The 14206-nt window shown below is 40.1% G+C and overlaps 1 protein-coding gene across 1 annotated transcript; it reads left to right on the top strand.

Annotated features, from left to right (window-relative positions):
- Positions 1–2573: 2573 nt before the first annotated feature.
- LOC139950987 (intestinal-type alkaline phosphatase 1-like) lies at positions 2574–13598 on the top strand. The gene is made up of 6 exons (XM_071949812.1): positions 2574–2676; positions 4711–4875; positions 5826–6026; positions 7433–7555; positions 7823–7962; positions 13362–13598. Exons 1-6 carry the CDS (start codon positions 2574–2576, stop codon positions 13596–13598), a joined length of 969 nt encoding a protein of 322 aa, XP_071805913.1.
- The last annotated feature ends 608 nt before the right edge of the window (positions 13599–14206 follow it).

The following is a 14206-nucleotide window of genomic DNA, read 5'->3' as shown; positions in this document are numbered from 1 at the left end:
CAGGTAGCTGGAAGCATTCGATATAAAACATAATATATGTTAAATTAGTAAGCACTTACGTGTTACTAGTTCGGTCTTAGCGAGTTGCGTCATATTCACGAAGCACTCGTAACTTCAATCGAGTGCGTAAGTCCTTACTAGTGCTACGTGGGGTGTTTTCGGCTTCGAAGCGTTTTCTTAAGTCCTTTTTCAACATTCCTGGCCAACATTTTCTGGCGAATTGAGCTTTATGTCAATTACAACAACTTTTAATATGTTCTTCAATCCTTGCGACATATTCTCAAACTTTACCAATTTTTTTGAGAATTTACTGACCTATTTTTTCCCACTTTTTAGTAAATTTTTCGTGATTTTGTTATTTTATTTTATCATTAAATAATTATTTATGTTTATTTATTTAGTTAATAGTAATAATAATAGTGGCCATTTATAATGCGTGGGTATCCATCTAAATATGCTCATGGCGCAGTGACACAATAAACGGGAAAAAGTTATGAAGTCCTCATTAGATGAGGCTTGAGGGAAGTTTTGAACAAAGCTATTGATGGAGAAAGTTTAACATGATCCGGCAAGTCGTTCCATAATGAAGGAGCAGCAGAAGTAATTGATCTTTCACCCCATGATGTTATGGCCAGGGGTTTCCTTAAAGATGTTTGTTATTAGATCGCGTATAGACTGGCGGTTGGAAGTATACATGGGGTTGGAGTCCTTCTGAGAGATATGGTGATAAAGTGCCTTTTGATATGAGCTATAGACATACACAAGGATCTTGAAGATGATTCTATCCTTAATGGGTAGCCAATGTAGATCTTGTAGGATAGGTGTGATATGTGACTCTATAGTGTTGGACCGGGTTACAATTCTGAGGGAAATTTTTTGAAGGCGAGACAAGCGGTAAATTGATTATTATGCAGTCCATAGAGGAGATAGCTTCTCATGTCAAGTCGGGAGGTTACAAAGGTGCGAACGGGTTGCTTTGTAGTATTTGCTTCATTTACTTTATTTACTTCGTTTATTTGTTTATTTTATATTTTTAGTTCAACTAACTTCACTATCTCAGCAGGCGAGAAACTTCGCCTTCCATTACCCCTTTGCCTCCTCCTCGCGTTGAAAGGTCTTCCTCCTGTCTGTTTTCCACGCATAGCGTGTCTTGACAAACATTAAACCAAAATTATCCTAATTATAATAATTTTCACAATTTTACACCAAAATTGAGTTGAGCCTGCCGAACTTGCTGCTGGGCTAGTTTAATCAACTGATTTTTACATTTTCAGTACTTTTACTCATTACATTGTATTACATCCTTTTTGTCATTTTCTGATATTTAGTATACCACACGTACATTTACAATGCAAATGACATTCTTATTGTCTGCGTGCCATTGCACACATGGCCCTTCAGGCTGCTCCATGTGGAACTTTTCCCACTTACTGTGCCCAGGGTTAAAAACCAGAGATAAAACTCATTGAGCTAAAAGACTCTGGAAAACCTTGTGGCCTACTATCTGTCACAAATTTAGCAAAATAAATAAATCTACACTTCACGTTATTTTGCAATAGCTTAAAACTTACGCTTAATTTTGTTACAAATTTAGCAAAATGGAAACTTAATACACTTCTCAAATTATTTTAATGCAAATAATTCTAGAAGTAATTAAATATACCCCTGTTAAAGTAATTTTAATTGCATTATGGTAATTACATTCAGATCCTTTGTCTTTTTTCTCTTGCCACCGAATATAAACGTTTACGTCTTTCGACTTTAAGGGCCATGAATAATTTTGTCCCCTAAAATTAAGCTATAAAATAACTTAGATTTACGTTTTGTAATAACTTATGAAACCGTTCCAATCTTTGTCTGGATTGTATCCCATTATTAAATTCCTTATAATACAAACATGTATTCCCTCAATTTTAAAATTAACCCGTCCCAGCAGAACGGTGTTCGCGGGCTAGAATGATCCCAAACCCATTCTCTTTGTTGTGGCGCCTTTAGGAATGCGCCACACCTTGGGCTACTTTCTTAGCCCAACTTGGGCTTTGCATACCAAATTCTTTGCAAGCGTACGCGCTTGCTAGTGACCAACAGACAATATTTTCCTGCTATACGCTGTAACGCAGGAAAATACATTTCTTTAGTCTGGCTCTCCATGTTTGCAGGGTGACAAATATCTTCTAAATGACTGTAGCCAGTCCAGTCACTGTATAAACACTCGTTCTGGACAATGAGATCACGCTCCAGTGAATTACATAACAAATCCATGACTGTTCAGCTCAAGCGTGTTCCCGCTTAAGAATGCGTTACGAGAGGTTTAGTAAGAAACGCGGTAGTAAAGCGATATGAATGATTCGTGAATAACACGTAAGGGCTTACTAAAGTCTTACTAATACTTAGAGCCACGTAAGTGACCGATTTACGAGGGCTTCATGAATAAGGCCCCTGCAGCTTCCTAGAATACCCTTCCTGCTATTCATTGCTGTATGCCGACCAAAAAAATGAACTCGAATGTACCACCAACTTTTGGTGCGGTCATTTTTATACTATACTTCTTCATTAATCTATGCCAGGTTATAATGGGTGGGGGAAGGATGGAAATGTTACCGAGAGAAGCTGCCGACCCAGAGTATCCTAAAGATTCTTCTAAAGCTGGATCTAGAAATGATGGAAATCTCATCGGTATGTAAACCTGATCAAACTTAAACCCAATTATTGATGACTATATTGCACCATTTTGCTTTAACAGCTTCTGATCCCATCCAGATTCCATAGAAACCGAGCTACTGAAATCAATAATGCTGAATTGATAATGGTGAATCAAAAATGGTTGATCGATAATTATTAGTCGATATTGGTGAATCGATATTTGTAAATCAATAACGACTATTCGATGTTGGTGAATCGATAATGGTGATTCGATAATATTTGTGAATCAATAATGGTGAACCGATAATCGTAAAAAGATAACTGTGAATCAGAAATGGAGAATCGATAATGGGAAAAGATAATGTTGAAACGACAATGGTAAATCAATACTGGTAAGTCGATAATGGTGAATCGATAACTGTCCAGGAGCCGCAAGGCGCTGACATTACCATAGAGACAGCATGGTGCGTAGTTATAGAAGATAGGAGGAATGTACTTGAATATAAAGTGGTAATGAATCTGAAATAAAAGATTCGTTTTTACAAATCCAAAATTATGTATGATGTATACTTTACATATAATTTAGTACTATTAGTTACGTTTCACTCCTAAGCTAGGAGCTTTGTAAATTATATGTAAGTAACATCATACATAATTTTGGATTTGTAAAAAGGAATCTTTAATTTAATATTCTTCCGCAATCCAGATGAACTTATTTAATGGTAATGAATCTATTCGTCTTATTTTCTTTTCCTTTTTTTCTGTTTTTTACTCTCATCAAAATAGTTGCACTTGATCAAACCTTGACTTTATATATGTTTTCAAGATATTTATAGTTCCACAGCATTTAGTTTTCTTTCGGTCACATGAAGTAAAGAATTTATTTCATTAAATGTTTCACAATATTATTTTTGTTTAAGACGAATGGCAAGCAGGTAAAGACAAGACAAACAGCAAGTACGTGTGGAATTTGGAACAATTTAAAGACGTCAATCCACTTGAAACTGACAATCTTTTAGGTGAGTTGTTGCTTCATGTACCAATTTGAACAAGTACAATCAATCGTCTGTATGGCACAGCCAATGTAACCAAGGTAATGTCGTTTGGAACATGATTTTGCCTACAACCCTTGCGCCGCATCTATACTGAGCTAAATGTACATGTACGTACATGATGTGGGGTTGTGTCACTTATTGGCACGGGCTTTAGGCTAGATGCCGCACGTCGTCATTACAAACTGCGGTGACATAGACGTAGGTTACCATAATTGCCGTATAAAGAGAGTTAAGTTTTATATTCCAGCAAACCTAATTCGGTTTTACCCCATTACATTACCTTTTTTTTGCACTTTTTTAATTTTTTTTAATTTTTTATATCACAAATTACGTACAATCTGTGTCCGTCTTATTAGAGAGGTTTCGCAGAGTCGCGGATACGAATACGCATACAGATATCGAACCGTACGCGTTCGCGTCAAGTGAGCTGTGTAGTTTTGTTTTGCAAAATTCTAACGAATACCCTCAACGTGAGGCTCGAGAGGGCGCTATTAACCAAACGTACAGTACATAAAAACTCCACAGGCTAAACTGATATCCGTCGCCTAACTTTTTAGTCCATTTCTCTTTTTTTGAAGCATGGTGGAACAATGTCCAACTACATCTATGTATGATACCTCTAAAAGACATGGTGAAAACCTGGTGCATTAAAAAATAACAATCCGCTCCAAAAACATGAACAAAATATAATCGTTCTTACTTAAGTGTATGGCGACAGATTCCCGTTTTGAGCGACTATTCTAACTTGTGTACAACGGTTATACGTCACATCCCCATGGACCTCAAAAAGTGATGACGTATTATGACGTATCCGTTCACGTAAGAGTATCGGTGACTCTGCGGAACCTCTCTAATAGGGAGCTGTCAACCACGGAAAAAACCTTTGACTATCTAATTTATTTATATACACGGAACAAGTGAAAAGGCGTAAGTTTGAACTTTATAACTAACCAGGACGATTTAATATAGAAACTTCTATTTGACAGTTGTATTAACTTTGCTTACCTTTCAGGTTTGTTTGAGCCCAGTCACATGCAATTTAAAGGTAACCGAATGAATGACGTAGGGGGTGAGCCCTCATTGTCTGAGATGGTAGAAAAGGTCATTGAGATACTTCAGAAGGACAAAGACGGGTTCTTCCTTATGGTTGAGGATAAGTTATTATTACAACAAACAGGTTTCTGATTTTTGTAGAGTGTTGGTTAATTGGTTTCATGAGCCCTAGCCTTGTCCAAGCCTCTATACGCAAGCACCGGCCAGCTCTGAATTCACTAACTGCATAGATACTATACCGCACTGTACATAGCAGTACTTGATACCGAGACTAGTTGCAGCCTCGTTGTATGAGGTACGACAACCTCAAAAAACCATGCTTCGACCCCACGGTATTAAGTACTGTTATATACCGTGCAGTATAGTAACTATGCAGTTCTTGAATTCATAGTAGCGAGCCGGTGCTTGCGTACAAGACCTTGGACAAGGTTACATGAGCCCTTTGCGTCATTGCTGCTGTTTCACAAAAGGTTATCGTTATAGGCCCTACCTCTTATTTTTGAGGCTTAGAAAATCATTGACAATCTGAAACCTCGTTATATGGAGTATTTACAATGTCTCTTTGATGCCATTGTCCAGTCACAGATTGTATGCATTTTCATTGTTGATAACAAGACCACGCAGGTTGGCATGGACGGCCAAATAATACAGCAAACATGCAACCGACCTACTAGATTTTGTCACCAAAGTAGACTTTTCTGCAAACTTGTAATTTGGTTTAAAACAAACATTTTTTTAAAACTAGGGCCATCGTTTGTTTTCTATGTTTTCCTAGTTTTTGAATCTTGGTAGACAAAAACTCCGTCTATGATGTTGCTTTATCACGGTGTGGCCATCTTCATTTTACTCCATTCAAACTCATTGTAACCAAACTTAGGCTGGACGAAATAATAGTCTGGTGCCATGTTTGCGCAATGAATGTTAGCATTCATTACTATTATGGAAACAGGGAACATGACCAAGATGGTGACAGCGTGAACATGTCTTACGAACAAGACACACTACCAGATTGTTCATCAAATTTCAATAATTCAAACACAAATAAATCATACTATCTTGAATTTATACATGAAGGTGGCCGAATTGACCATGCGCATCATGACGGGTTAGCCTACCACGCCCTGCATGATACCATTGCAATGGATAAGGCTGTAGCCAAGGCGATGTCAATGACCAATGAAATGGAGACTTTATTTATTGTAACTGCCGACCATAGCCATGTACTCTCTATAGGAGGAGCAGCTGATCGTGGTAGTCCAATACTCGGCAGAGGAGGTAAGTTTCATCCACAATTATAACTTTAAAGGCAGTGGACACTATGACTTCTAACATGCTTAAGCTCAATGAAAATAAAACCGAGTTCATTGTGCTTGGTACTTCCATATGACAATGGGCAAGCAAGTTTCTAGACTCTGCCAATCAATAAATTTTCAAAAACGTAACCTAATGAAAATTAAACGGTACCTGGATAAGGATACTCTCCATCATGTTGTCAGAGCTTTAGTCCTCTCTCGTATTGACTATGGCAATCTCCTTTTATTTAGTGCAACGTCATATGAATTGGACAGAGTTCAAAGACTACAAAATAGTGCAGCTCGTTTAGTATGTTCCACACCCTTGAGAGAACATATTATTACCCCATCACTTAGGGAACTTCATTGGCTACCAATTAGAGAACGAACCCATTTTAAGATTGCTCTTCTCGTTTTTATGATTTAACAAAACTACACCTCATTATTACCACTAAACTGTCACATTACACTCCTCCACGATTTCTTCGGTCCGGACTTGACATCACTCGCTTGAATGTTCCCCGAGCAAACAACGTTTTAGGTCAGAAGGCTTTCAGTGTGGCTGGGCCCATGATTTGGAACAATCTCCCAACTGCCATTAGGGAATCTAATACTCTGTTTGCTTTTCGTAAAGTCCTTAAGACTCACCTTTTTCCAAGTTAATTTCTTTCTAGTGCGCTATGATCTTGATGGAATAGCGCCTTATAAATATTAATTGTTATGTTATGTTATTGTTATTGGTAATTACTCAAAATAATTATTAGCATAAAACGTTACTTGGTAACGAGTAATGGAGAGCTGTTGATAGTGTAAAACATTGTGAGAAACGGCTCCCTCTGAAGTAACGTAGTTTTCGAGAAAGAAGTAATTTTTCACGAATTTGATTTCGAGACCTCAGACTTAGAGTTTGATGTATCGAAATCAAGCATCTAAAAGCACACAACTTCGTGTGACAAGGGTGTTTTTTCTTTCATTATTATCTTGCAACTTCGACGTTTGATATGTTATTGTCTTCGACAATTACCAATAGTGCCATTGTCTTTGAACAGTTAAAAGCTATATCTTTCAAAATATCATTTGTGTGCAAAATAGTATACGATGAATTTAAAGAGAGACTGTTTCTAACTATTATTATTTATTTACTTCCCTGTTTTCAAAGGGCTATATCTCTCGATAAATCCAATTGTTTGTAGACTGCAGCTTTATTATGTTTTGAAACAAAAAGTAAACTCCGTTAAGTTACCCGAATGCAGACTGAATTCTGACCAGTAAGTAATGTTAACAAGTTGTGCAAGCTTCTCAGTTTTCTATAAGTGAATGGTGATTCATCGTCAAACCATTCATATTTAGATTCTAATTACAACAAAATGGTTTTGCATAAACGTCAAGGTCTGATGAATGACGGTTTGCCATTTACAACACTCTCATATGCAAACGGCCCTGGAGGAATTGAGGAGTTAAACAGCTTCAAAAGTACTGGTTCGAGACGGAATCTGACGGATACCAACACAGGTAAAGCTTCAATTGATTACTTTGAGTATTGGTTTGTACCACTCAGGTACACCACTCAGTAAAATTAAATCCGAGTATATGCAGACTTGTTGAAATATTTTAAATCTTAAACATATAACTTGGCAAAGTTACAGGGAAGTTTTTGCAAACACGATTTTGCCAAGGGAAAGTGCCCCTTTGCCATTTCATAGAGTTAATCATTAACTTGTGTAAACAATTATTTTACTTGTATTATGATAAACATTGTTTTATTATTTGTTTGTGCAGAGTCTGCCGATTTTCACCATCCAGCGCTTGTCCCAATTGATTCAGAGACTCATGGTGGAGAGGACGTCACTATTTACGCCAATGGACCAATGTCGCATCTTTTTCACGGGGTCCATGAACAGCACTACATTGCCCACGTGGTCAGATATGCTTCCGGGTTAAACTGCCACAATGGGGCGCCCTCTACTGGACCAAATTTCATTTTGGCTTTACTGTTGTTTTCTTTCGTACGGAAGTTTATAGATTGAAAAATAAATTCAATGAATGTATTTTGTCCAGTTTATAGCAAAGACAGCCAATATTATAGTTTAATCGTGTTTGCAAACAGTAAAACAAACCACCACAAACATGACATATGTTAACCTTTTTTTACAGCCGCTTAAATCAGACCGACTTTTTCCAGTAATATCACTTTTGAATCATACAGATACAAAAAAAGAAAAGAACGCCAGGCCTAAATGAGAAACTGACTGGATACATTTTAGTTTAATGTTTGATGAAAACAAACCACAAAAACAAATTACTTGGACATTTGAACCTGTGATCTTTATATTAACGTAGCCCTGGTGTTTCCTTGCCTTGTCCATATACTTGTTCGCCGTGGTAGCCAGAGGCCAGTGACCCGCTCTGTGAACATGAGTAAAATTTCGCGCAATGCATTAGCGTGCAATGGACGGTTACATTATGTGGAAGGGGTCGGTGTGGAGAGGTTTTTATTTTGTAACAATGTTTTTTGTTCTACTTCTTTAGGATCTATATTTTCATTGTCAATATTCAGATAACTTAATTTTAGTCATGAAGCTATAAAAAAAACACGATTTAGTTAAATAAACGTACTTTTGTTTCATTTGTGCCCCTTTTATTCCTACATAGCGCGAAGTATCGCTGATTTGTATTCCTCGCAGTTTTGTCGTTCGGTACCCCCTACGTTCATTATGGTATCATCGGAAACCTTTGACACTCGCCTTTCCGAATATTAGAGGAGATTAAAGCCATGGTTAAAACTAAGGCTGCACAATTGTTAGACCAACAGAGGGCGTTATTTATAATACTCGGATGTTAATGTGGGCTTAGTGTGTGTGTTCGACCCCCCCCCCCCCCTGTTTGTAAATATTATTTCAAATGTGACGTCAAGATGGGGCTCCCCAGGGTGATCAACCATTTCCCTCCAATTGACCGTGTAAGTCTCACGATGATAAGGTCACCACTGAGCTTCCGGGCACCACATAGCCATCAGCTGGGGGAGATTAACGTGCGTGCAATTGTAGTGTGATTTTGTTTCTGTCTGATCACTTTTTGTCAATCCAAAAAACATATTTATCACATGATTACATTTACAGTTACCAATCACTAAAACCTGTAAAATTAAACAAATTAAAAGGAAGAAGTAATGCGCCACCATCCGGCTCGAAGTGCCCGATTGGTAAGCAAAGTGAATGTGTTGACTACACTAGCACACCGAAGTTAGTTTTGTTTAAATAAGCATACAATTTTCATCTTATTCGAGCAAAAAAAAATCACCTAATTGTGTCTATGACACATCATTGCCCCCTGGGACCCAAACTCCCACGGCAGTTTCGCTTTTAATCATTGAACAGACTATGATTAAATTTTAAATTAAATTGTTACCTCAAACGAAGTCAAATAAAAAGAAAATGCATTGTCAATATTAATGTATTTTGTCAGAACAGACTAATTTGCAAGCACATATACAGCAACATAAGGCCAGTTGTGTATTGCTTTTTACACGAACGTTTTACTACTCAAGTCAAGCTTTAACAACTTTTCTTCAACAAACTGAGGAATTTAATTTGAAGACACCTTTTCTGGGGTACGTTACACCAAACCATAAGTTAATGGATAAATTCTGTTGTTTTGAAACATTTTCTAATACCTTTCAAAATTCAACAAATAATTGTAAGCATAAAAACCTTACTTGGTAATGAGCAATGGAGAGATGTTAATAGTATAAAACATTGTGAGTAACGGCTTTCTCTGAAGAAAACTAGTTTTTGAGAAGAAGTACTTTCTCGAATTGTTGAGGTCTCAAATTCAAGGCATCTGAAAGCACACAACTTGTGCGACAAGGGGTGTCTTCCCATTATTCTCTCGCAACTTCGACGGCCAATTGAGCTCAAATTAATGTTCACGGGTTTGTTAATTTAAGAATATGTTGAGATACACCAAGTGGAAAGACGTGACTATTGCTTGAAAGTTTCCTAATGTGTCCTGCCTTTGCCCTTAAAGGGTAATTTTAAACTGATTTTCAATTGTATCCTTTGTTTTCTCAGAGTCTACTTCCGCACAAATGCTTTTGGGAAACAGGAATATTCAATGGAGCAAAACAAATTAAATGAACACATTGCGAACAAAATGTATTTACTATTTACAACTTTTGGATGAGAATGAAGTCATTTTGATTGTTTAACACGTAAGGCAGGATTCCGCCTAGGGCCGGTGTTTCATGGAAATCTGTTCCCTGAGATTCTGTCCCCATTTTGGGCAGGTGTGTCAGGAGATTCTGTTCTCCCAAAATTCCCTCCCCTTATACTGCAAACTTGTTACAAACTACTTGTGATAGCGCCCTTTGTTGAATCACACTCACTCAGCCCATGTTAGTTTCCCAAACAGGGGAAAGAATCTCCAGCAGCACTGATTTCACTGAGACACCGGCAACCCATCCGGGCGTCTAGTCCTGGAGAATTGCGCGTGGCCCTTGTAGTGGCAGGAGATTTTGTCCCTTGGAGATAGTTTCCTCCTCTTGTCGTTTCTTCTGAAAGCACCCTTGTTAAGTTTCCCAGCGGAAGCTTCAGGAGGAAAATCTACTAAGTACCAAGTACCCTCTTTTGGTTCAATCTGCTTCAGACCGTTTGATATCAGAATCTCCGAGGAAATATCAATAGCACTCCTGCTCTTCGTTAACCGCGGCCCCTACCAGCCTGGGGAAGGCAGGAGTAGCCAGGTCACTTCGTTTGTTTGCAGTTTTTCGGAAGCAAAAATAAAACAACATGTTCGGTCGCCAGTCAAATAAGACGAGTTGTGTTCCTCCGTCAACGGGGCCTACAATCCCGGCCGAAATGCTTGGGCCACCCATTCTTACTTTAAATAAAACTTTTCCCTGTCCACTTCCCACTGACAATAAACATTTTCTCCCCTGCCCCTGCTATCTCCAAAGAGATATGGCCGGGATTGTAGTCTGGGTATCAACACCGTACACTGTACGTTTGTAGTAAATAAAGAAAAAGAGGGCGCTTTGTAATTCTCGTCCCCTGGTTTCCAAGAAAACGGTGTTCGCGAGCACACACACAACCAACGTTCGGATCTGTACACACCTCACAGTGTACATTTTTGATAAATTTGTACAATAGAGGGCGCTTTGTAAATGTATTCCCAATTAAACAACACCACAGAGCCACAGCGCCCTCTACGTATATTTTCTTACAGTTTGCCGTCTACATAGGGATTAGACTGGGCCCCTATCTGTTATCCGCAAGGATAAAGACAGGTCCCGGCCGCTTGATCCGGCGATTCAATTGGATACAATCATTGGATACGTGCAGTGACATGAGCTTTCCATGATCCTACAGTATATGCAACACTGCCGCCTGTCTTCAAGTAGCTCTATGTGAAATGAGGGAGGTCAAAGGTGAAACTACACGCCGGTTTTGGTACCGGTCTCTGGCGTTATTCACGAGCCTGGAAGAATGACGTCAGACGTTCGGGCCACATAGGGATTAGCTTCCCTTGGTCGAATCCGCGGTGTTCACTCGGGTGAACCCCTGACAAGAGCTAATCGAACGATCACACTCGCCCTGTCGTGGTGACGGCATGCACCTCGAGTCGCCCCCAGTTGACCCACTCCACAAGCAGGGCACTGGGGGCTGACCCGGGTGAACCCTGGAATGACATTAAAACTATTCGAACGTACCGGGGGCAGACCGGGGTCGACCAAGGGAAGCTAAACGAACGAACCCATAAAATGCAGACGACCCTGTCTTTATCCGCAAGGATTAAGACAGGTACCTGCTGTTCAGATCCAGTGATTCCATTGGATACAATGATATCATTGGATAAACCAACATCAAGTCGAGCGCCATGTGGAAGCTCGAGCCTGCTCAGTGATTTTTCTCCAGATGTTCCGATCCAGCATGCAGGAGCGTGTGTGGTGTCTGTATAATATTAGCCTTGCTCAAGGATGTCGAATTATTCGCTCCGAAAAAAAAAAAAACGCCGCTGTATAAAAACCCACCAGTATTCACTGTGCGTAACATCGCACGACACGATGCCCCGTACACTATCCGCATGGGGAGGCCGTCAGGCACAACACATTAAACCCGGAAGTTACAGACCCGACAAGGCTGTCGGCCTGACGGCCTCCGCATGCGGTCAGTGGTACGAGTGCGGATGACTTATGTGCACAGTGGTCGTACGATGTGACAGTGTTTATACGGGTGGGTCATGCGGTGTGATCGCACGCACCACGCACAGGGTATACGGGTGGGTTTACAGCGGCGTCTCTTCGGAGCGAATAATGTGACTGCCTTGAGCAAGGCTAGTATAATATAATATACATACAACGTGCATGACATTCAATGTAATATTGGTGAAGAATTTGACCGCGTATCTTTAAGTGAAATAAACGTGTGTAAGAGGTGAAAGTACACACCGGTTTGAAGGCCGGTCTCTGGTGTTACTCACGAGCCTCGAAGTGTGACGTCAGATGTTCAGGCTACCGTGGGTGCGTTCAACTAGCTTCCCCGGGTCGACCCCGATGTGCTCATCCAGGTGGCGTATTTTTTTCCAGGACGAACGTGGGCAGATACTTACCACACGTTCGTCCTCGAAAATAAATACGCATCATCACGTGACCCTTCTCGTGGTGACGTCAGTGCATATCGGGTCAGCCCCAAGTGTCCCGCTTTTCCAGGACGAACGTAGGGTAATTATCTGCCAACGTTCGTCCAGGAATAAAATACGAATCTTAGATGAGCAAACCGGGGTCGACCCAGGGAAACTAATCGAACGCATCCTTAGATTGTTGGTTGTGTACAGGGAGAGGTGACTGGGGTTTATTTGATCAGGGTTTAGGTGCAATGCGAAGGTGTTTAAAGCCATTGGACACTTTCGGTAAACAGTATTGTCCAAAGCCTACGCTTCGTGAATCACGACTGCTATATAAAATAACAAACCTGTGAAAATTTAGGTCCAATCGGTCATCGGAGTCGGGAGAAAATAACAGGAAAACCCACCCTTGTTTCCGCACGTTTCGCCGTGTCATGAAATGTTTTTAAAATGCATCCGTAATTCTTATATCGATAATTGATATTGGTTAAATGTTTTCTCAAAAAGTAAAGCATTTCGTGACATAATATTTCAAGAGAAGTCTTTCATCATTACTTTCTGTAAACCTTGTAAGTTATTTGTAAATCTGTGAGCCTTTGTTTTGTTTTCTGTAAGTTTTAAGTCTGGCTTTAAGTCTGGCTTTAAGTCTGGCTTTAAGTCTGGCTTGAAGTCCTTCTTTGGCTGGCTCATATAGTAGCGGCAAAACCAAACGGAAAGTGACGAACGTGAAAATCCCAAGACGTTGGCGGCAAAAGGGGATTACCAAAATTGGCTGACGGTTGGGAACGACCTTCAGCGACAACAGGAAAGAGGTCAGACGGCTGGTAGCGGATTGGGATGCAGCAAGGAACGGTGGCTGACGGTAGGTTGCGGCGACGATAACGTGACTCATTTGCCGAAATCAAGACCTCTGCGTACGGGTAGTATAAAATAGTCGAGTTTGGCGTTCCCGCTCTTCGCAATAATCTGGTCATCTACTCATCAGACAATGACTACCAACGAAATGGACCCTTGTCATGAAATATGCTAATTACATTCACGCATGCGTCCAGGCCCTGTTCGTTGGCAAACACCATACAGTTGTGCACTAAGCAGACGCGCAATCGCGTCTGCGTCACGCACCCATCAGCCGTGTACCTAAACAGCGCGATGTTCCCTCATTAATTGTTGCCAACCAAAACGTTAGTGCGTACGCGCTATATGCAATTTACATATTCCATGGGAAGGGTATATTGTGTCGACCCCAACACGACAATGTACCCTTCCCATGAAATATGCTAATTACATTCACGCATGCGTACAGACCCTGTTGGTTGGCAAGCGCCATAAAATTGTGCACTAAGCAGACGCGCAATCGCGTCTGCGTCACGCACCCATTAGCCGTGTACAAAATAGCGCGATGTTCCCTCATTTTGCCAACCAAAACGTTAGTGCGCACGCGCTATGTGCAATTTACATATTTCATGGGAAGGGTCTATTATGGTCATCTAGCATCACTGGGAAGGGCTGATGAGCTTGTACAACTTATATCATTCATGAGGG

Source organism: Asterias amurensis, chromosome 18 (assembly GCF_032118995.1).
Source record: "Asterias amurensis chromosome 18, ASM3211899v1".
In the NCBI taxonomy this organism is placed as follows: Eukaryota; Metazoa; Echinodermata; class Asteroidea; order Forcipulatida; family Asteriidae; genus Asterias; species Asterias amurensis.
This window is presented reverse-complemented; position numbering and strand designations above follow the sequence as displayed.

Excerpts from the sequence above, each read along its gene's own strand:
- LOC139950987 (XM_071949812.1), top strand. The coding sequence starts at position 2,574 with ATGGGTGGGGGAAGGATGGAAATGTTACCGAGAGAAGCTGCCGACCCA. Across the intron at positions 4,876-5,825 it reads GTTATTATTACAACAAACAG|GTGGCCGAATTGACCATGCG; the intron begins GTTTCTGATTTT and ends TTATACATGAAG. Across the intron at positions 7,963-13,361 it reads AGCACTACATTGCCCACGTG|CGGCAAAACCAAACGGAAAG; the intron begins GTCAGATATGCT and ends CTCATATAGTAG.